General features: G+C 40.0%; 1 protein-coding gene across 7 annotated transcripts in view; it reads left to right on the top strand.

Moving 5' to 3' along the window:
* The window catches only part of klc1a (kinesin light chain 1a), a 64,409-nt gene that overhangs the window by 21,226 nt on the left and 21,730 nt on the right, over positions 1 to 21,453 (top strand). For all 7 annotated transcript variants that reach the window (XM_061744248.1, XM_061744251.1, XM_061744249.1 and 4 more), the window contains exons 5-11: positions 4,756 to 4,984; positions 9,277 to 9,364; positions 14,137 to 14,238; positions 17,637 to 17,810; positions 17,944 to 18,043; positions 19,438 to 19,490; positions 20,033 to 20,100. In XM_061744248.1, coding sequence (XP_061600232.1) covers positions 4,756 to 4,984; positions 9,277 to 9,364; positions 14,137 to 14,238; positions 17,637 to 17,810; positions 17,944 to 18,043; positions 19,438 to 19,490; positions 20,033 to 20,100 — 814 coding nt within the window. The remainder of the gene's footprint in view (positions 1 to 4,755; positions 4,985 to 9,276; positions 9,365 to 14,136; positions 14,239 to 17,636; positions 17,811 to 17,943; positions 18,044 to 19,437; positions 19,491 to 20,032; positions 20,101 to 21,453) is intronic.

Here is a 21,453-nt window from a genome sequence, read left to right as displayed (position 1 = left end):
GCTTGAAAAGCGTTTGGGGTTTTGGTACATTGCTGTCAGCAGGATGAAGATGATAGTGGTGACAGTTCTGTCCATGTTTATAGGCCTGGGGCTTAAACACACTGACTGTTTTATGTGCAGATATTTACAGCTTGCCGGTTTGCATGTATTCCCAGTATTCCTGCTGTGTCCTCATCAGCAGTGGAAACTTGTCCGTTTTATCTGCTAATGATCTTCTGTTCTCCGTGACGATCAAAGGAAGAAATGGTTAAAACCTCCTCTTCCCTTCTCTTTACTTTACTCCTGTTTTACAAATCCAGTGTCCGTATGTTCGCCTTTTTTTAAAGCTCAGTCAGTTCATCCCGCATGTACAAGTACATCCTGTACATCCAGTTACTCATCATAAGATATGTTTATATAGATGGAATGCGCATGACGTCACAGCGTGGCAGCATAAACTTTCAGTTTGAGCAACTGGAAAACATCTAAAATGGGGAAGAGTTGTTGTAGAATCGACTGTACTCATAGATTTAGCCAGAAATCGGAGTTATAGTTTTACAGACTTCCGAAAAATAAGCTTAAGAAAGACAAATGGATCACTGCAATTCACAGAAACAACTGGATTCCAGGCACCAAAACGTGGATTTGTGGTTCCCATTTTGTATCAGGTAATGTTGGATTTTTGGGTAGCTAACGTTAAACGGTCATAGGGCTGGGCGATATATCGATATATTTTCAAACGCGATACGGTACGAGACAATATCGTTTATATTGATTTATAATTTTTTTTAATGATTTTGATATAGCTTATTTTGTGACAAATTGACTTGAATGTTTTATTAGAGATTTGAGAACTGTCAACCTCAGTGGAAAAGTCTGCCTGTTACTGTCTACATTGTATTAATTGCACAGTGTATTTTAATTTAATTGTTATGCAGGAAAGGGATATTTGTTTTATTTTATTCAAGAAGCATTTTTATTCTATATATGCAGGCAGTTTATTTTTTTTTCATTTGTTTTATACATTTTGATATTGTGCAGACCTCTGTTAATAAAGGAACCTGTTTGATATTTGGCACGAGGCTTTGTATTAAAACTTTTTTAAGGGTTTGCCTCAGAAAAAATGAAGCTAACAGAGATGCTATGCTATAATGCTTTGGGGGAAACCCCAATTATAGCACAGAAAAAATATCAATATATATCGAGTATCGCCATTCAGCTAGAAAATATCGAGATATGACTTTTGGTCCATATCGCCCAGCCCTAAACGGTCAAATCATAAAGTTCAGTGTCCTCATCACTTTAATTTCGCGAACAAATCCTGCCTTGAAGTCGGACCAAGCGTCAAGACTTTTGTAAGCCTTCAAGCTTTGCTTCGTGTATTTCCCCGGTGTAGAAATTAAGTTCATATAAATATCAGGAAACTGGATTCGTGGCAAGTCCAACTGCCTTTAATTTAAGCTGATAATCAGCTGTTATCCCGTCTTCTCCACTAGTTGCAGCTGTTTTTACCACTCAGTGTGAGTAAGAGGGTGTGGTCCAGTGGGAAAGTGATGTCAATGCAGACCCTCTATACCAGAAATACGAGCAGAAATCTCACAGCATCAAAACTGTTGGAAAAAAAAAGATTGATGTAAGACATCTCAAGAAAGTATGGCAGGATGGCACAATATGATAGGTGTGACTGAAACAGGCTGCCTTTAGTGCAGCACTGCTTTAGAAATGGTCCCTTTTGATGTCATTCTGTTGAAATTTTTAGTGTATCGGTACGTTGTAGTTTTGTGAACATGGTGTCACTTAGACACAGGTTGTTTTTTCCCCATGTTTGCTACAGGTTTGAGTAAAGGCAAGTTTATTTGTATAGCACAATTCAACACAACGTAATTTAAAGTGCTTTACATCAACATTAAGACACAATTAAACAGTGAATAACAAATAAAATGAAATAAAATGATAAGAAAAAAGGTAAAGTAATAAAAGCACAAGTTGTTAAAAAGTAAGAGCAGTAGAGTAATTGTTTAATTGTTTAATTAGGATCCCCATTAGCTACAGCATGACTGCAGCTATTCTTCCTGGGGTCCGCCAATATTTTAAAATAATACAGTACTAAACATAACATAATAAAAGCAAACCAAATAAATGTCCACTAGATAAAAAGAATATCAAATTAAAAATACTCCACAAAATGAAAACAGCGAAATGAGAACAGAAACTCTGCACAGTTAAGAGTTCATCTGAGGTCGTCAAAAAGTCTGAAAAGCAGTCCACCATTTCATTTCATTTGCAGTCTAGAACTTCACAACTGATCTAATACAGAAAAAAGAAAGAAGAAATACATTCAACAACAGTCATAACCCACTATGTTTCAATTTCCAGCTTGTCAGACAATCAGTCTCAGCAGCTGCTGGTTTAAGTGATCTCTATTAAAAGATGTTGCTTAATAATTTGAATGTTCTTATGCTGTTTGTTTGTGTGATGTGTTTGGGAAATGAATTCCCCTCATACATGGCCCTGTACACAACAGTCCTTTTACCAGCATTAGAATTCACATTTGGCAGCAAAATATCTTCCAGCTGCAGGTCTGGTGATTTATTAATGAGTAGAGCAGGTAAGTATTTAATTTAAGAGAACGCTTCAGTAAACAGTAATGTTTTTATCCTGATTTAAAGGATCTACAGTTGGAGCAGACCTCAGGTCTACAGGAAGTTTGTTCCACCGGTGAGGAGCAGAATAACTGAACGCTGCCTCACCTTGCTTGGTTCTGGTTCTGGAACCACAACAAACCAGATCCAGATGAACCTCAGGGGTCTGGGAGCTTCATAGGAACTAACAGATCCAGATGAAGCTCAGGGGTCTGGGAGCTTCATAGGAACTAACAGATCCAGATGAAGCTCAGGGGTCTGGGAGCTTCATAGGAACTAACAGATCAACCATGTATTTTGGTCCAAGACCATTCAGGTCTTTGTAGACCAGCAGGAAGATTTTAAACTCTATCCTTTGACTCACTGGAAGCCAGTGTAGTGATTTCATGACCGGTGTAATGTGGTCCAGTTTCCTCGGGTTTTTGTAAGGACTCTGGAGTAAAGAAAAGCTTTGTGTTTGTCCCCTCGTATCACTGGTCTGTGGCCCGTGTGACTCCTGCTGTGGGTTCTCCCACTGGGAGCACGGCGGTAAATACGTAGTCGCATGCCTGGAAAGAAAAGCCTCATCAAGTGCTTTCCTGAACAACTGCTTCCAGTCCAACACTGTGTGGTTTTGGTGGTTCAGCGGACGGGGAAGGATGTTCTCCCGTCTGAATGTCAGCGGGCTGATCTCCATCCTCAGCTCTGACATGTGTTTAAATGTCCTTGAGAAGACTCAGCCCAGTATGCTGATTACTGTGTGACTGTTGACACTAAATGGTACATACTGTATATCAGGTTTCTGTCTGTGTATACATAAGAAACCTTATATTACAAGAAGCCATATGGCTAGCTGTGTGTGAATAGCTGAACATATAATTAATTGCAAATGCAATAAAAATGTATCTTAATGTTTTAACATTCCCAACTTTCCCTTTTTTTTTTCAACATTATCTTTATTTGGTTTTCAAAATCCTTCCAATGATACACAAAAATAAGAGAGCTCTTACATAAAAGGAAACGTCAAGGGCAGCTGAATTATTGTCCAGCATTCGAATCATATTTCCTTACAAGTCAGGTATTTATGAGATATCATAAAGCAACACTCAGTTTAGTTTTATATGAGAAAAGGAAAGAGAGAAAAGAAAGAAAAATAAATAAAACCCCATACAAAACAAGAAAGTAACAACGATCAAAACAACAAAGGTTTCCCTATTTTTCGAGGGTTAGCCCAAATTATTGTGCATAGTTCAGAAATACAAACTCAAATGTACAATTCACACAGAATAAAGAAATCAAGTATCAAAAGAAAGGAAATTATTTTAGAACCCTGCAGAGGATCACTAGTAGCTACGTCTCATCCCCCACTCCCCAAACCGCTTAAATCCATTCTCCATAGATTCCATAAAAGGACCCCAAATGTTTTGAAATAATGGCCACGGTTACATGATGTTTTTTTAATTAGGAATTAATTATTCTGAATTAAATAATTCCGAATTAAACTATTTTCCTTCGAGTTTGCATGGAAATAGTAATTCTGAATTGAGGTTTACAAGGAAAACACGTTTGATCAGCTTTCTCCAATTTCTCTACAGGTCTGGGGGTTGGGAAGGTTCTGATTGGATAGGGGGAGGACCGGAAGTTAAACTACCGGAAGAAAAACAAACTTAGCCGCTACAACTTGGAAAAGCTCACCATTTTGATGTTTCTTGCCATCTTTTCTTTTAATGATTTCCAGGTCCTCCAAGCTATTTATTAAATAAATGTTCTCTGCTCTTGACCAGCGTTTACTGCGTGCTGCATCTTGAAACTTTGTTTGGAAAACCAGCCCAGAGCGGAATATAAGCGTCATGGAGACAGACGGGCAAGGGAACGAGCAGAAAGAAAGACCAGGATTCATTTAAAGCGGAATGAGTGTTTACATGATCGTGGAATTATTCTATTCAGATTTAAAATCGGAATAAACCAGCCACTTACTTCGGATTTAATTTTAATTCTGAATTAAGAGGGATTAACCTGCCCTTGTAAACGCACTGAATGATAGTTTGCCTTTTATAATGTAAGTAATCTTTTCCATAGGTAAAGTTGTAGACATTTCCTTAATCCAGTTAATAACTAACGTTCCCTTTTTAACTAGTTGTGTGTCTGTTTTCAGTCCAGCCAGCTCATGGCAGCGCTGCAGCAGCAGCGGCCCAGCAGGGCGGCTACGAGATCCCAGCTCGGCTCAGGACGCTCCACAACCTGGTGATCCAGTACGCCTCCCAGGGCCGGTACGAGGTGGCCGTGCCGCTCTGCAAACAGGCCCTGGAAGACCTGGAGAAAACCTCTGGACACGACCACCCAGACGTCGCCACCATGCTCAACATCCTAGCACTGGTTTACAGGTAATTCACTACCATTTGTCCAGATGGAATTGATGAATTATGGTTCCCATTGTCAGCTTCATCTCTAAGGCGGATCACTGATGGTTTTTAGCTTTAGCAGAAGTGTCTGAAAGATTGTTTGCTGGTGTGTTTGGAGATCAAATGAACACCTGACACTGTTTGTGTTCTTTGGTCACTCCCTGAAGTAAATGTTTAGGGCTCCACCAGTGACCTGCTAGGTACGGCAGCTGCTGTGGGGGAATGATGTTGTCATGTTGGGGGAGTGCAGTCGGTGTACAAGAGTAGTAGTCCACGGGCCAGAGCCCAAAATTTCGCTTGTCAGTACCACTCAAGGTGACCTTATGGTTAAGGTTACTTATGATTTTTGAAAAGATCCATGTCTATAGATGATATTTTGGTATGATAACCTTCCTGAGTGGCAGCTGTATCAGAGTTATCAGCTCATGAGTTACCCACCCCCTTCAGAAAATTACATTTTAGATGCTGCTGCATATCCTGGTTTAGACTCATGTACAGGATATCTGTCAATGTTTCACAATATTGTGTTTGGTATCATTTTAAACGGGACCTTTTAAGCATTCATTCAAGCTAAGATGTGAATCTTTCTGACCAACATAGAGGTCACTGCAGCTCTTTAAACTATAAACAACACACATTTTTACACAATTTTCACCTAAAACATATACTATCTTTTATCCCTGTGTCACCTAGGAACAACAGAGACACAAAATACAAAAACTGGAATACTCACAGGACCATAAGGATTCAGGAAATTTATAATATACTCCTACTATATTGTTGTTACTGGTCATTGTGAGCCTTAAACTAGAAGAGCATCATTAGGCTCCTATGAAACTATAACAGCCGCTAGGCTGATGTCACAAACTGGTCTTTATCATGCAAATACACGACATAAAGGACATAACAATGAGATAAGGAAACAGCTTAGTTTTATAAACAACATTAGAACACAAAATACAAAAAAAAAAAAAAAATACAAAAACTGGAATACTCACAGGACCATAAGGATTCAGGAAATGTATAATACACCCAATTTAGAAAATCAATTAACCTGAAGGGGGTGGGTAACTTCATGAGCTGATAACTATGATCCAGCTGCCACTCAGGAAGGTTATCTTACCAGAATATCATCTACAGACATGGATATTTTCAGAAATCATAAGTAAGTTTGGTCACCTTGAGTGGTGCTGATATCTGGTCTGGAACATGGACTATAGGCGGCAAATGCCAGAATAACATTCTTTTGGGCTCTAGTGGCCCTTTATTGAAGATGCAGACTGGAAAGGGGTAGAGAGAGAGAAGGGGGAGACACGCAGCAAAGGTGCGCAGGCCGGGATTCGAACCTGCGACCGCTGCAGGAGGAGGACTGTAGCCTCAGTATATGAGCTGCTGCTTAACCCACTGCGCCACCGAGCGGCCCAAATTATTCCCTTTTTGATTCCAGTGGGAACGAATGACGTCATCACGCACATTGCGTAGCTTGCGTACTTTCCTACGCAACATGCGTAAGCCAGCAGTCAATAGTAAACATAGCGACTTGCAATACTTTCCAAATGAATATTTCGTCAAAGGAAGGAAACACGACTAACATGCAACAACATTTGCGCACACAGCATGCAATAACAATAAATGAATGTTGTGTTTTGGATCCGCTCCGGACCAACGTCAGTAGTTCTAAACCCAGCAGCAGCAACGTTAGCATGACCTTGGCTAATAAAACTGCAGGTACCTATTTAACTAAGGAACACTGTCTATCATATTAGTTCTATTTGCCTCATTGTTGTCCTTTTTTCCCAAATGAGAACCGATAAAGAACGGAATTGTTAAGCAGAATCGAAAATGGAATTGGAATCGTAAAAATCTTATCAATTCCCATCCCTAGTAATAATGTTATGGAGGATTGGGGCGTGTTTATATGCATATATGTGTATGTATATGCATGTTGTTTAACTGTTTGGCAGCTGACTGAGCAACCCAAAGCCCAAATAATCCCCACGATAAAACATGAAACCCAGACGAGCTGATGGGGAGAGGGTGAAGAGAGAGGACACGACCAGAACGGAGAGCAAAGAGGAGATTCTTTCCATTTCTCCCCTTGATAGTCATGAGGAATGATACCACAGACACATGAAATGGGTTGCTTGGAGTGTTTCCATGAGGACGCAGTGGCAATGTTGGGAATGCAGCGTTACGTGTTTCAACTAGGCTTGGCTGCAGAAATGAAAACTCCAACTGCATACGGTCCAGACTCCAGTTACAGAATTGTGATTATGCAGAAAAACAGAGCAGCAAAAGTAAAAGAGGAGAGATTGCTGTGCTTTTTAGCGTTGAAACTTTCTGTCCATATGGTCTACCGAGGGAGTTGACTTGTGCAACCTGTCAATCATCGGTTCAGCTGTTGCCAAGCACCAGAAACAACCCCCCAGTGCATTCAGGGCTGTTTCAACCACGTCTGTCTTTCTGGGGCATTTCCAGCTATCAAACGCTTTGTCAACAGACTGTCTGTGTTAGTATTTATGTGTTTACTTTCCTCAGTTCATGCTACAGCGTTTAATTGACCTTTGTAAAGACAGTACCCTTCGGTTTAGTTTTACTCTGTAGAGTCGTTATTGTTTCTGATGCCTAAAAAGAGATTTTATTCACAAGAAGTTTTTAGTACGTTGTGCACAATAAAAGATGACCGTGTTCATGTTTTAAACCAATAGAGGGAATGCGCATGACGTCACAGATGCAACTTCACAGCGGGTTACGCCCACTGAGTGTCGGAAAGACTGAGTGTCGGAAAGACTGAGTGTCGGAAAGACTGAGTGTCGGAAAGACTGAGTGTCGGAAAGACTGAGTGTCGGAAAGACTGAGTGTCGGAAAGACTGAGTGTCGGAAAGACTGAGTGTCGGAAAGACTGAGTGGCAGCGTAAACTTTCAGTTTGAGCAACTGGAAAACATCTAAAATGGGAAACAGCTGTTGTGCGATCGACTTTACTCATAGATTTAGCAAGAAATCGGAGTCATCGTTTTACAGACTGCTGAAAAATAAACTTAAGAGAGACAAATGGATCGCTGCAATTCACAGAAACAACTGGATTCCAGACACCGAAACGTGGATTTGTGGTTCCCATTTTGTATCAGGTAATGTTGGATTTTTGGGTAGCTAACGTTAAACGGTCAAATCATAAAGTTCGGTGTCCTCATCACTTTAATTTCTACAACAAATCCTGCCTTGAAGTCGGACCAAGCGTCAAGACTTTTGTAAGCCTTCAAGCTTTGCTTCGTGTATTTCCCCGGCGTAGAAATTAAGTACATATAAATATCAGGAAACTGGATTCATGGCCAAATTTTAATGTCCATGGACCACTGGTTCTTGGTAACTGTACCAAATATTAATGTCCATGGACCACTGGTTCTTGGTAACTGTACCAAATATTAATGTCCATGGACCACTGGTTCTTGGTAACTGTACCAAATATTAATGTCCATGGACCACTGGTTCTTGGTAACTGTACCAAATATTAATGGCCATAGACAACTGGTTCTTGGGGTAACTGTACGGGTCACTGTCAAGTCCAACTGCCTTTAATTTAAGACGATAATCGGCTGTTATTCCGCCTTCTCCACTAGTTGCAGCTGTTTTTACCACTCAGTGCGAACAAGGGGGCTGGTCCAGTGGGGAAGTGACGTCAATGCATAAGCTCCATTTAGATACTGAAATATGTTTTGATTTGCAAGCCCTCCTGAATTTCATAACAAATTCCTTTTTGGTTTCTGTTGAATTTCTCTGAGAGGAATCTTAACCTTGTGATTATAACACATACGACAACGTTTGTCTTCCAGAAGAGAAGTATTTGATTCGAACGTTGCATTTAGTTTGATCCCCCTCGTAACACTGGCCCTTGAAGACGTTGGCCTGCAGCCTTGGAGCTGTGACTGGCCTTGGAACGAGAGCTCGGGGCCTCCATGTCAGACGGAGCCATAGCCCGGCACCAGTAACGATTTACAGTACAGCAGTAGCGCCTGGCAAGTGCAGGTTTCTTTCCCCCAACAAGACAGAACAAAAGAATGACATGCAAGAGCTGGACAAGTTTTTTACAGGATTGTTGCCTTGTATTTGACTTGCATCAATTCCAGCTTTAATAGTCAACTAAAGCTTTTGATTAGGTACACCCTGATATAGTCTTGGGAAACTTGTTGTTTGACTGTGGGAACTGCCACACTGCTGTTAGTCTGACCACCTTCACCCCAGTATTTTATATCAGTTTTTTCTTCCCGTCTGTCAGAGATCAGAACAAATACAAGGAGGCGGCCAACCTGCTGAACGACGCGCTGGCCATCAGGGAGAAGACTCTGGGCAGGGACCATCCAGCTGTAAGTACATCTGTCCTGTATCACATAGGCCTGTGTTGAACAAAATCCATTTTCCCATTGTAAATTGTTTCATATGTCTAAAGATTGATTATTTTTATTTATTTATTTATTTCATCATTACATTACAACTTTTGGTATCTTTTTGTTTTTGCCCAAAAAAGGAATATTTTGTTGGACACGAGAATAACTGGTGCCATAGTTTTGCCTTTAAATATGTTTAAAGGTATGAAAACATTAAAGTTTTCAGTTATAATTGCATAAATTGTCTATATTTCATTACTTTATATACTGTCTTGGGGTTACATTTGCATAAAATGCTAAAAACCAAACCAAATTCTCAAAAATTAAAAACCGAAAAAGACCGAAAATTTCAGCATTCTGGGAGCTGATTGGTCCTTACAGCATCATTAGCTGCCAATATTTGCTGTTGAATCTCAATATAATACTATAATACTAATATGTCGCATAACTACAGATATACAGTTTTAATAACACTAACCCAAATCGATATTGGAATCGGATTGAATCAAATCTTGATTATCGATTCTGAAACTTAAGAATCTGAATCAAATTAATTCTTGACATTTGAATCGATCCCCAGCCCTGGTATCACATCATCTGACAATACATAGTCAAATAAATAGAGTATTTATTGTCTGAATCAGTCACTTTATAGTTCACAACAGGAACTGCAGCTGACTGTAGTTCATGTAAATTATTTTATAGGGTTTTTGTTTTAAGTTCCTGCTTCAGAGTAGGAACTTTCCTGGCATGAAAAGGGAAAAAAAGGTGTGTTGATACAGGTGGAAACGGTTCAGCTGTGTGGCACTTTGTTGGATGAAGTGAAACAGTGATGAGTTGAATGTACCAGTGTAACAGCAGAATATGCCAATGCAAAAACCTTGAAAATGAGAAATAAAGCCAAGGACCACATATCTTACTGTATTTGTGTCATGAAATAAAAACGACACGTTGCTCCCAATCTCTGTCTCATTACATCAAAATGGTAGCACAAACATTTACGCAGAGTTGTGTAATTTGGGTAGGAGAGGGGTGGGGTGGCGTTGTTGCTGGGGCGAGATGAGAGATGTTGATAAACCAGCGTCCCTCGATTCAGGATTCTTTGCTGCCTTTTTTTGACGAAAAGAACATGTATAGTACTTTCGCGCTGCCAGTACCAGTACCGCTTCTGGCTCCTTCAGTTTCCTTTCAGAAACCAATAAGACCAATTAAAAAGTACTGCCCTGTATTTCCTTCTGGTAACTCCTAACTGTAGATTCACACTGAAAGCGTCACGGGCTTCTATAGGCTTCCGTCTGCCATTAATTTTCTATGAAAGCTCACTGCGAGAGGCGTTGGAGGAGTTGGAGGCGTCGGGAGCGTCAATTTGAATTTGAAAAATCTCAGCTTTATGCAAATAAGCACCGGTGACACCGAGGCAGCGTCCAATCACAGACAGGGATTCCCGAAGCAAGAATCCTCAATGCAGATTGTACTTTCATGTACACACAAATGTACACTCATTCACATGCGTACAGGAGCAGAGCTGTCACTAACAAACTTATTTTATCAGGAATTAATATATTTCATCCAGCAAACCGACATATTTGCTGATTTAACTGCCGTTTTTACCTGAACTGCTCACGTGAAACAGTAACTGATGGTTGAGGAGCTGGATGGTCCGAAAGATTTTATTTGCTACATCGAAGCTGTGAAGAATGAATGACTTACAAGTACAAAGTAATTAAAGGAAGAGATTACTACCCTTGAGTTGTACAAGTTTAAATGTTTGAATGATTGATCCAGACCTGTTCTGAAATTTATTACTTTCGGTTTGTCCATGTTTTTTTTATTTTTTTCATTTCTTTTTATTGACATTCAGCATTACACATTCACATCCGGTACATCATGTATCTTACATCTGTTGTCTGTCCAAAATGTCGGAATAATGTTTTTGTTTTATGTCCAAACAATGAAAAGAAACACAAACCACCAAAAACTACTATGTACAAGTAGGGAGTGATCTTTTCAACATAACAATCATTGACTTGAGAAAATAAAATCAGGCCTATGGAGCGTGACGTAGTTGACAGGATATTCATTAAATATTTATCTCTTTTTGGCCAGTCCTGAGGTATGTGTCCAAAAAACATGGTCTAACTCTCGAGGGATATTTGGCATTTGAAGATATCCTGTAGGGCTTTGTGTATCTCTTTCCAGCAACTAACTGTGTTAACCCCGGCAGGTCTGGACCCCCATCCCTCTCTACTCTCTGAGACTGAGGTTAGCCCTCCAAGCTGCTCTTCCATCTTCAGCCTGTCCATAAGCACTGATAATTTTTTACCACAATTAGCCTCTTTTTTTTTTTCAATGATTTGTGCACTCCCCCTTTCAATCACTGTTATGATTGTCAAGCATATCCCTGAATGGAAGAGTGCCCCGCTCTTCCAGTGTTGTGGACATCTAAACGACTGCAGCTGCATCTAGAGGAAACTCTTAAGAGAGAGAGATTTTTGTAGTTTTTGCCATTGGTCAAATACCACCTTGGGTGGCAATCAAGCTTAGCTTTCTCTCTGAGCTCCGTGAAAAGTGGATGCCAGGGCACCCGTGGTTCTTGACAGGAAGAAACTGGCTGCCTGGTCTTATAGAGGGTCTGCATTGACGTCACTTCCCCACTGGACCAGCCCCCTTACTCACAGAGTGGCAAAACATCAGCAAAAACAGCTGCAACTAGTGGAGAAGACGGGATAACAGCTGATTATTGGCTTAAATTAAAGTCAGTTGGACTTGACAGTGACCCGTACAGTTACCCCAAGAACCAGTGGTCCATGGACATTAATATTTGGTACAGTTACCAAGAACCAGTGGTCCATGGACATTAATATTTGGTACAGTTACCAAGAACCAGTGGTCCATGGACATTAATATTTGGTACAGTTACCAAGAACCAGTGGTCCATGGACATTAATATTTGGCCAGAAATCCAGTTTCCTGATATTTATATGTACTTAATTTCTACGCCGGGGAAATACACAAAGCAAAGCTTGAAGGCATACAAAAGTCTTGACGCTTGGTCCGACTTCAAGGCAGGATTTGTTGCAGAAATTAAACCAAACTTTATGATTTGACCGTTTAACGTTAGCTACCCAAAAATCCAACATTACCTGATACAAAATTGGAACCACAAATCCAAGTTTCGTGCCTGGAATCCAGTTGTTTCTGTGAATTGCAGTGATCCATTTGTCTCTCTTAAAGGGGACTTATGAAAAGCAGGTTTTCTCTTGCTTTAACATCTATAAAGTGGTCTCCCCTCAGCCTGCCAACTCAGAGAAGGAAAGCAACCAAATTCTGCAGTGTCTGTACAGCCGCCTGGATGAGCCGTCCAGTGTCATGTGACTTCTACGAGCCAATAAGATTCTGCTCCCGTCGTGACGTCACGAAGGGAGCGATGCGTGAAATCACGCCCACAACTAACTCCGCCGGCCGGAGCTTCCGCCATTTTTTCGTAGCGGTGTATTGCGTCATTCAGGCAGCCAATCAGCACAGTGCCTCATTATCATAGCCCCGCCCACTCAGAATCCTGCATAGATAATGAAGTTAGAGAATGGGAAGATAAAGACATGGATTAGAGGCTGAATTTCTAATTTATTTGGAAAAAACAATCAAAAGCTTCTTTTTAAGACATTCAAGGCCTGTTTAAAATACGTATTAGATGCCATAATAGGTCCCCTTTAAGCTTATTTTTCAGCAGTCTGTAAAACGATAACTCCGATTTCTTGCTAAATCTATGAGTACAGTCGATGGCACAACAGCTCTTTCCCATTTTAGATGTTTTTTGAGTTGATCAAACTGAAAGTTTACACTGCCACTCAGTTTTTCTGCCACTCAGTCTTTCTAACTCTCAGTGGGCGTAACCCACTGTGAAGTCGCATCTGTGACGTCATGCGCATTCCCTCTATCCTCGGTGGTGTCCTGCACTTGGATTTTAGTCCTCGTAGGAGATGGAACAAATGACTCATTTGGTCATGAAGAAATGTACCTTTCTGAGTCTTAAAGTTGCATACTCTGACCCCAAAAGGCCACCCTAATGAAATGAGGTTATGTTGAGCATATGTCCTGTGTCAGTTGTTATAAATGTGGACTTGTTTAACCTGAAGCACTTTTACAGTTCACTGGTTGGGAATCACAGGAGGGTAAAAAGACCTAACAGGAAGATCGATCCACCTCGTCCTCTCAGCCTTTGATTTGCCGTTGTTTGTCTTGAAAATAATAAACCCCCGACCATCGTTCTTTACACTCCTGTGTTTGAGGCTGAAAAGAAAAAGTGGGGACAAGAAACGAGCAGAGATCTAGAGAAGTAAGAGTTTTGAAATTGCAGGAGGAGTCTGCTGTTCCTCCTCTTTTCCCTTCATTCTACTGCTGTCCTCTTCCTCTTGAATGAGTTGTAGCTGCTCCCACCTCACCTCCCAACACCTCTCGTGTGAATCAAAGATAGAGATCCCCTATAGGAGGCCTCTGTAGCCTCCTTCCTCCTCAATGCACGTGGTTGATATTAAAAAATTTAGCGGGTTTGGCTGGAATTCCAGCCCACCATAATCACTGCCTTTTTCTGCACACCCTCTTCCTCCTTGTCGATTTACACGTTTACCAAATCATTTACATGACACTGCTCTTGCAGAGTCTTGCGGTTGATGCCACACTGCAGATGGGCGACGAGCATTAAGCTCTGAAAAACGTCAAGACGCTAAATAAGTGTTCTGTGTCTTTGTCAGGTGGCTGCCACCCTGAATAATCTGGCTGTTCTGTACGGGAAGAGAGGGAAGTACAAGGAAGCCGAGCCTCTGTGCAAGAGAGCGCTGGAGATCAGAGAAAAGGTGGGTGGACAATCGAAGGTAAACGCACTCAAAGGCATTCCTCCGATGTGGCGTTTGTGTGCAAACATTTTCTCTGTCAGAAGCAAAAGCAGTAAAAGCTTTCTTGCATTCACTGAGAATGATGTTTATCCTGCGGCTCGACCTGGCTGCCAACCCACAAGTACTTTCAGCAGAACCAGGATTCCCCGTCTGCGGTATTGGTATGAACGGGCCGATGTGGATGTTGCTCTGACCTCTTACCTGCACATGGTTGGTGCGCATCATCTGTCAAGATGTTGGTTGGCTTTTTTCAAGTTTAAATCAAGGTTCTCTGTTCTGTGCAGGTAAGTTTTAAAATGCAGGGTAAATGAGTAAATGCAGTACGTCTTATGAGATTTTAATGTCTTCCATTATCTCACTTCACCTGCTGCTGGTAAAAGCTGTGTATCGGTGGGGAAGTCTTTGTGCCCAGAGGGAGTTATGTGGTTTTCTCCTCTTTTATGTTTCAACAATGCTTGCAAAGCTCCATTTCTGCATTAGTGACTCTCTCCTTCTCTGTTTGAGACTTCCGCTTCACTTACGCTGAGGGACTTTTGATGCTACCTTAACAAAGATGATGGGAAGTTTAATTCCTCTTTAATTCAGAATTAAAATTAAATCTGATTAAAAATTACCATGTACAGTAAACACCTTATTCCGAATGAAAATGGCCATTATGAATTAAACTTAATTCCGAAGTAAATGGCTGGTTTATTCCGATTTTAAATCCGAAAAGAATAATTCCGGGATCATGTTTACACTCAGTGCGTCCGAAATGCCATACTAAACAGTATATACTAAAAAGTATACTTAAATTCGGCACACTTTTGAGTAAATATCAGTAGTAGTACCAGTAGTCCAGCGTAGTTACCGATCAGAAGGATTTCTCTTGACTGAGTCTGATAAGATCCTAGTTTTTAACTGAGCCTGTAAACCATGACATGCTGCCCTCATGAATACCTGCCATTATGGTAGTAAAATCAATCGCTTAATTAAAGTAACACTGGTTAAAACGTTTTTAACCCTATAATCATCTATGTGAAGGATGTGGATGCAGAAACTTCGTGGATGCTGGAGTTCAAAGGTTGTGAACTTTGGAACTCTAAGAACACAGAAAGATGTTTTATGTGTTTTTGTTTATTTTGCAGGAATGTAATCCGACACACACAGCCAAGCGCAGTATCACACTAGGTTTTTAATCCCCACGTTGCTTATTTTCAGGAAGATTTAAAGATTAACTTAGTTGATACATGCACACAGAGGATTTTGAGCTCAGTTTAAACACTACTTAATAACACGCCGCTGTGCGACTCACAGACTGAGAGATGGTGTTTATCTTCAGCCAGGAGGGAGACGTTTCTGATGTGATTAGACCTCCCACAATCCTTCAGGGCAATAAACTGAAGACAGAAAGCAACAAGCTAGCTTGACTGGATTTATTGCCTAATTTGTCACCCAGTATGGTTTTTATTGCTTTGTTAGGGTCGTTTCTTCTGACCTCTCTCTATCCTGGTCAAATACTAAAATAAAACAACTTCCACAGAGCTCTTCTCTTCTTGATTTAGGCATCAGTCTCTTAATGATCCTGCAGCATTTCTGTTCCGCTTGTTACTCTCAGTGCATCACCACGGACGCCTCAGCGCTCGGGGAAGCGGACACTGCTGCCGGATCCTCTTTGATGCAATGATTCGTTTTTAAACATCACTTTTCTCCTGTTTCTGCTCATGTTGGATCATTGCAGAGTGGAAGATATCAACTTTTCTCAGCTGTTATTTTATCAACAGATCAAACATCTGTTAAACTGTCAAAGGTCCAAACGGTTACAGAAACACCTGTAGTATTATTATTATTATTATTACTAGTGCTGTTTTAAAAAAATAATCTAATTCATTACAGGATTTATAATTCATTAATTAATCTAATTAATCGCATTTTAATCTCTTATCTGCTAAAGGTCCCCAAATAAAGAATTTGAATTACAAAATTGCAATTACATGACTGATCAATTGAATACACTAAGAAGAGAAGATTTGAAATCCACATTTTTATTGGTGAAGTGTGTTTCATAAATGAAATTCAAAAGAAAAAGCTCAAGCACATCAGCAAACCAATTAGGCCAGGTGCATTATTCAAAAATGCAATGTTAAATAAATAAAATTCAGAAATGAAACAAGGCTGAGTCTCAAATAGGCACTTAAGCAGACTCTCAATTCAAAAATAAAACTAAAGCTGACTCTATACAGCAATTCAAGTGCTAGTAGTAGCTGTTTGTTTGTTTGTTGTTTTGTTTTATTAAGATCCCCATTAGCTTTTGCAAAGCAGCAGCTATTCCTCCTGGGGTCTTCATGCGCTCATGAGTGACAATACAGTGTACACACAATACAAACCAAACAGAAAAAATACTCATTCACAAATATATACAGAAACACAAAAATTCACACTTACCGGTACAAAACATATAAATAACAAAACATACCATACAACACAAGCTCCTACAATGAATCATCACGAATACTTTTGTTGCGTTGCAAAGATGCCATGACCCAACAATATGAGCACCCCTTTAAATATGAATCCTTAAAATGTTGTGTTGAATAATAATCTTTTAGTTTCATTTTAAAACTTAGCACATTTTTCTGGTGCGTTCCATAATCAGGAAGTGAATTCCACTCCTTCATTGCTCTGTATATCACTGTGCCAGCAGATGTTAGATTTTAGTAAGGTAAAGCAACCTCTAGCAGCATGTCTTGTTGAATAGTTGAATTTCAAATGCTCACGCATTTTGCCACTCATAATTAATTGCGTTAATTTTCATAATGCGTTAATTAGCAGTGTGATTAATTAATATAATTAACGCGCTAAACTGACAGCCCTAATTATTAGATTATTAAACATCATTTCTAGCTTTGGATCATTAATAAATCAATCAAATTTTATTTGTATAGCACCTTTCATCCAGGTACATGAAATACAAAGTGCTTTGACATTTTGACTGAAAAATAAGCATAATAAAAACAAAAATAAAAACTGGGAGACCAATGCACACTTACATACAATATAGTTAATTAAACTGAAATAATGATAAAAGTTCAAGAATTAAGGCTAAAAATGAATCAGTCCACAACAATAAAATATAATAACAAAAACATTACAAGAAATAGATAAATAAATAGAACAAATACCTCTAAAAAATGTTAAACAGAATAAAACTATAAAATTTGATGCTACATAAAAGCCAGACCAAAGAGATGAGTTTATAGTCGACGTTTAAAAATGTCCACATTTGCAGCTCCTCTCATAGCACGTAATGGGACAGCAGCTGCTATCTACAGTTCATGAACGTCGTTTTAACCCCCGTCTGTCCCTGTGTTGGGCTGCAGGTTTTGGGCAAGGACCACCCAGACGTGGCAAAGCAGCTGAACAACCTGGCCCTGCTCTGTCAGAACCAGGGCAAGTACGAGGAGGTGGAGTATTACTACATGAGAGCACTGGAGATCTACCAGACCAAGCTGGGACCCGACGACCCCAACGTGGCTAAAACCAAGAACAACCTGGTGAGATGGAAGGAGACGCTTCACAAAACTGAACACAAACTCCACCCTCCTGGGAGACCTGCTGACTGCTGACATTCAGCTGCTCGTGTCATGCTGATGCTGATTGCTGGTGTTGGTTGTGTGTGTTCCTCAGGCGTCCTGCTACCTGAAGCAGGGCAAGTTCAAACAAGCTGAGACTCTGTATAAAGAAATCCTGACCCGCGCTCACGAGAGGGAGTTTGGCTCTGTGGACGGTGAGTGGGACTCAGCAGCGTAGCGGCTGATCACTAAAGGACTTATGTGGCCGCTTTAACTACATAATAATGAAATAATAATCACATTTGTTCATTAACTGGGGAGAAACACTCTTAAGGTTTAAAATACAGTAATCCCTGGTTTTTCCCAGGGGTACATTCCAAAAAGAACCCATGATAGGTGAAATCTGAGAAAATGAAAAATGATTAGTACAGTAGGAGAAATAGTGACTGGTGTGTATTTCCCTGCTCTTCTGATGCTGCTGCATCCTGACTCGCTCTGTAGCGTCTTTTTCTCCTAAAACCGCGGTGTAGGTGTGTTTTTTCCAGAGAAGAACATAGCTATGGGTCGTTGTTGTCGCTCTTTTTTCTTCTGGGCAAAAAGATTCTTATAAACCGACATCCCACCATGTGTGAGACATGTGAGACTGTAATGAACGATTCAGGATCCCATTCTTGAGCTGCTGCTGAAGCTCATTGGCCGTTCTCAGCTTGTTGCTAAGCAACCAACGTTATTGACACAGGAAGTGAAGAAGCGGGGAGACTGTCGGTGCGTCCGAAATGCCATACTAAACAGTATATACTCAAAAAGTATACTTAAGTTCAGCACACTTGAGTAAATATCAGTAGTGTGCATTAATTGGGACGTACTACTCAGAGCCACACGGCACTTCCTGCCGTTGTTACCATGGTAACAACTCCTGTCACAGCAGCAGTAGCAGCACTGCTCCGCTCTTTCCCCTTTATCCTGGCCCAAACAAGATGACATTATATAATATTATTATATACGAATATTATAATATTAATATTATATAATAATATTATTATACTAAATATTATACTTATGACATACATATCTGTGCAGCACTTAGCAAACAAACACCGCTGCATAGCATTGTGGGAAGTTTCTGCTTAGCTAGTGTCCATCAATCCACACTAATACATTTCTCCAGAATGAGTATGGATAGTACATACTATTGAGTACGTACTAATGTTTTGGACGCACTAAAAAATCTCACATACTGTTTTTGCTACTCATTAAGGTGGAAGTGTGGGATTTCGGACGCAGCTCATGTAGCCAATCAGAATGCAGAACACGATGCACAATGCAAATCCGTGAAGCAGCGAGATGTGAAAGGTGAACTGCGTTATAGCCAGGGATTACTGTATCGTTTTTCAAGAGTAATTAATAGATGAAGGTGACACAAACAAGTTTCAGGGTATTTAGCAATCCATCTTCTCATAATATTGAGTTGAACACGTTCATATTTGTAAAATGCACAGTTTTAATCAGAAGTGATGAGTTTAAAAGAAAGTCAGTGCTTCAAAGGCAGTGTGTCTTTTTGAAAGTTGTTAACTGCGTTGGTCAACACTGATTTCCCGTTTGTCTGCAGATGAGAACAAACCCATCTGGATGCACGCAGAGGAGCGGGAGGAGCAGAGCAAGGTGGGTTTATACAGCACCTTTCACCAAGGGCTTCACAATAAAAACAGAATAAAAACAAGGAAACAACACAGAACCTCATGTTTCACTTTTTATTTGGTGTAATTGTTATTTGTTGCTTTAAATCCTCTTATTTTAATTGTGGTGGGGTCATGAAAGCAGTGTTAAAGTTAATTGAGATGCTGTGGACAACTGTCTTGTACATGTTCCAAGTAGAGAAGACAGATGGTTAGAGAGGACTTAGACACTTCACACACAAGCTTGAAAAAGCATTTAGAAAGAAAAGCAAAAATGTCTTCAAGACTAAAGAAAATAAGTCTTCTTGCCTTCAGCATAAGCTCCCAAGCCAAATGATATTCTGCCATGGCTTTATTCCTTCAGCTGACCAGGGGAAACACATCTGACCCCACTATAATCCCACTACTTTGTCATCGTCATCATCCTCCAGTTTAGAAACGTCCATGTTTTTCACTTTGTATTTCTTCATCTTTGTCACTCTCGCCTCACTGATTACTGGGTTTCTAAGCTGATGTCTTGTCTCTCAGGGGAAGCAGAAGGACAGCTCTCCGTTTGGAGAATACGGCGGCTGGTACAAGGCCTGTAAAGTCGACAGGTCAGTTTGTCTCCTCACTAAAGATATGGAGCTTTTCCACCAGCACCTACTCAGCTCCACTCATCTCAGCTCGGCCAAATTTCCATAACAATTCAGCACCTGGAGCAGAATAAACGGGATATCCCGTTAGGCTATACATGACCATATATTCGGGTTAGAAAAGGAGGAACCCAGGGGTCATATTCGGGTATTTAAAAACCGGAATATGAGCAAATTCCGGTTACTCAAAGGGGTTATTGCTCGGCACAACCGGGTTATTGCTAATATTCCTGTTAGAAAAGGGTTATTGATGCATGGAAACGTTGTCAGTGAATTAGTCTCTCCCAACTACTGCATAGGGCTGTATAGCACAAACCTCAGAGGTGATGGAGTTAGATCACAGACCTACGGACATCCGTGGACATCAAGCCGACTAATACTCCAGAGGGATGATAGAAGAGAAAATGAAAAGAGACTAAATCCTGGGTCTCAGCGGGAGCGCCGTGGAGCTTTGCTCTGGCCATCCTCGTCAACATTAACCCTCCAGGACAAAACTATTCAAGGATTTCAGATATTTTTGCTAGGTTTGAGGAGAGGTTCGTTTTTTAGAAGTTAAAAAAAAGCACATTTTATTGTGACGCCACTCCTCTTTTTTACTATAACCGCTGTACTCCATCTTTTGTCACTTTAGAAGTAAAATACATTTTTTATTCAAAGGGAAAATGATCCAAAGTTCATTCATTGAAACAAGTTTATCATAAATTAATGTTTCTATGTTGTTTATATCCATCAATCAATCGATCTTTATTTGTAAAGGACTTTTACAACAACTAGGGTTGACCGAAGTGATTCACAATTAAAATCAACAAAAATTATCATGATTGATATAAAAACTTAAATACAAATATCCCAATAAAAAAAAAGAGAATACAAAATAAAAGGGTAACACAATGCTTTTGTGTCTTATGTGGAACATGTTTGTACGGTAGCTGTTTTTATTTTATTTTCAAAATTAGACTCATCTACCGCATGAAAAAATACAAGACTGTTGCTGTGGAGCTTTATCTTAATGAACGTGGTCTGAGATCAGCCTGATATTAACTTCACTCACGTGTGACGAAGCAAAACGCTTTATTGAGACTCTTTTTAATAAGGAAATCAAAACAAAAAACAACACAACTGAAATGATTTATGTATAGAGAATAAATGCCGTTTTTCTTACTTTACTCATGAGCAAACTCCCCTGTACGACAGAGTAATAGGGCCAAACTAATAAAGTCATAATATTACGAGAATAAAGTCGTAATATTACGAGAATAAAGTCGTAATTTATGAGAACTCTAACAGGAAGAGCACATCCGTCTTTTGTGGAAG

This window comes from Cololabis saira, chromosome 16 (genome assembly GCF_033807715.1).
Source record: "Cololabis saira isolate AMF1-May2022 chromosome 16, fColSai1.1, whole genome shotgun sequence".
Taxonomy (NCBI): Eukaryota; Metazoa; Chordata; class Actinopteri; order Beloniformes; family Belonidae; genus Cololabis; species Cololabis saira.
This window is presented reverse-complemented; position numbering and strand designations above follow the sequence as displayed.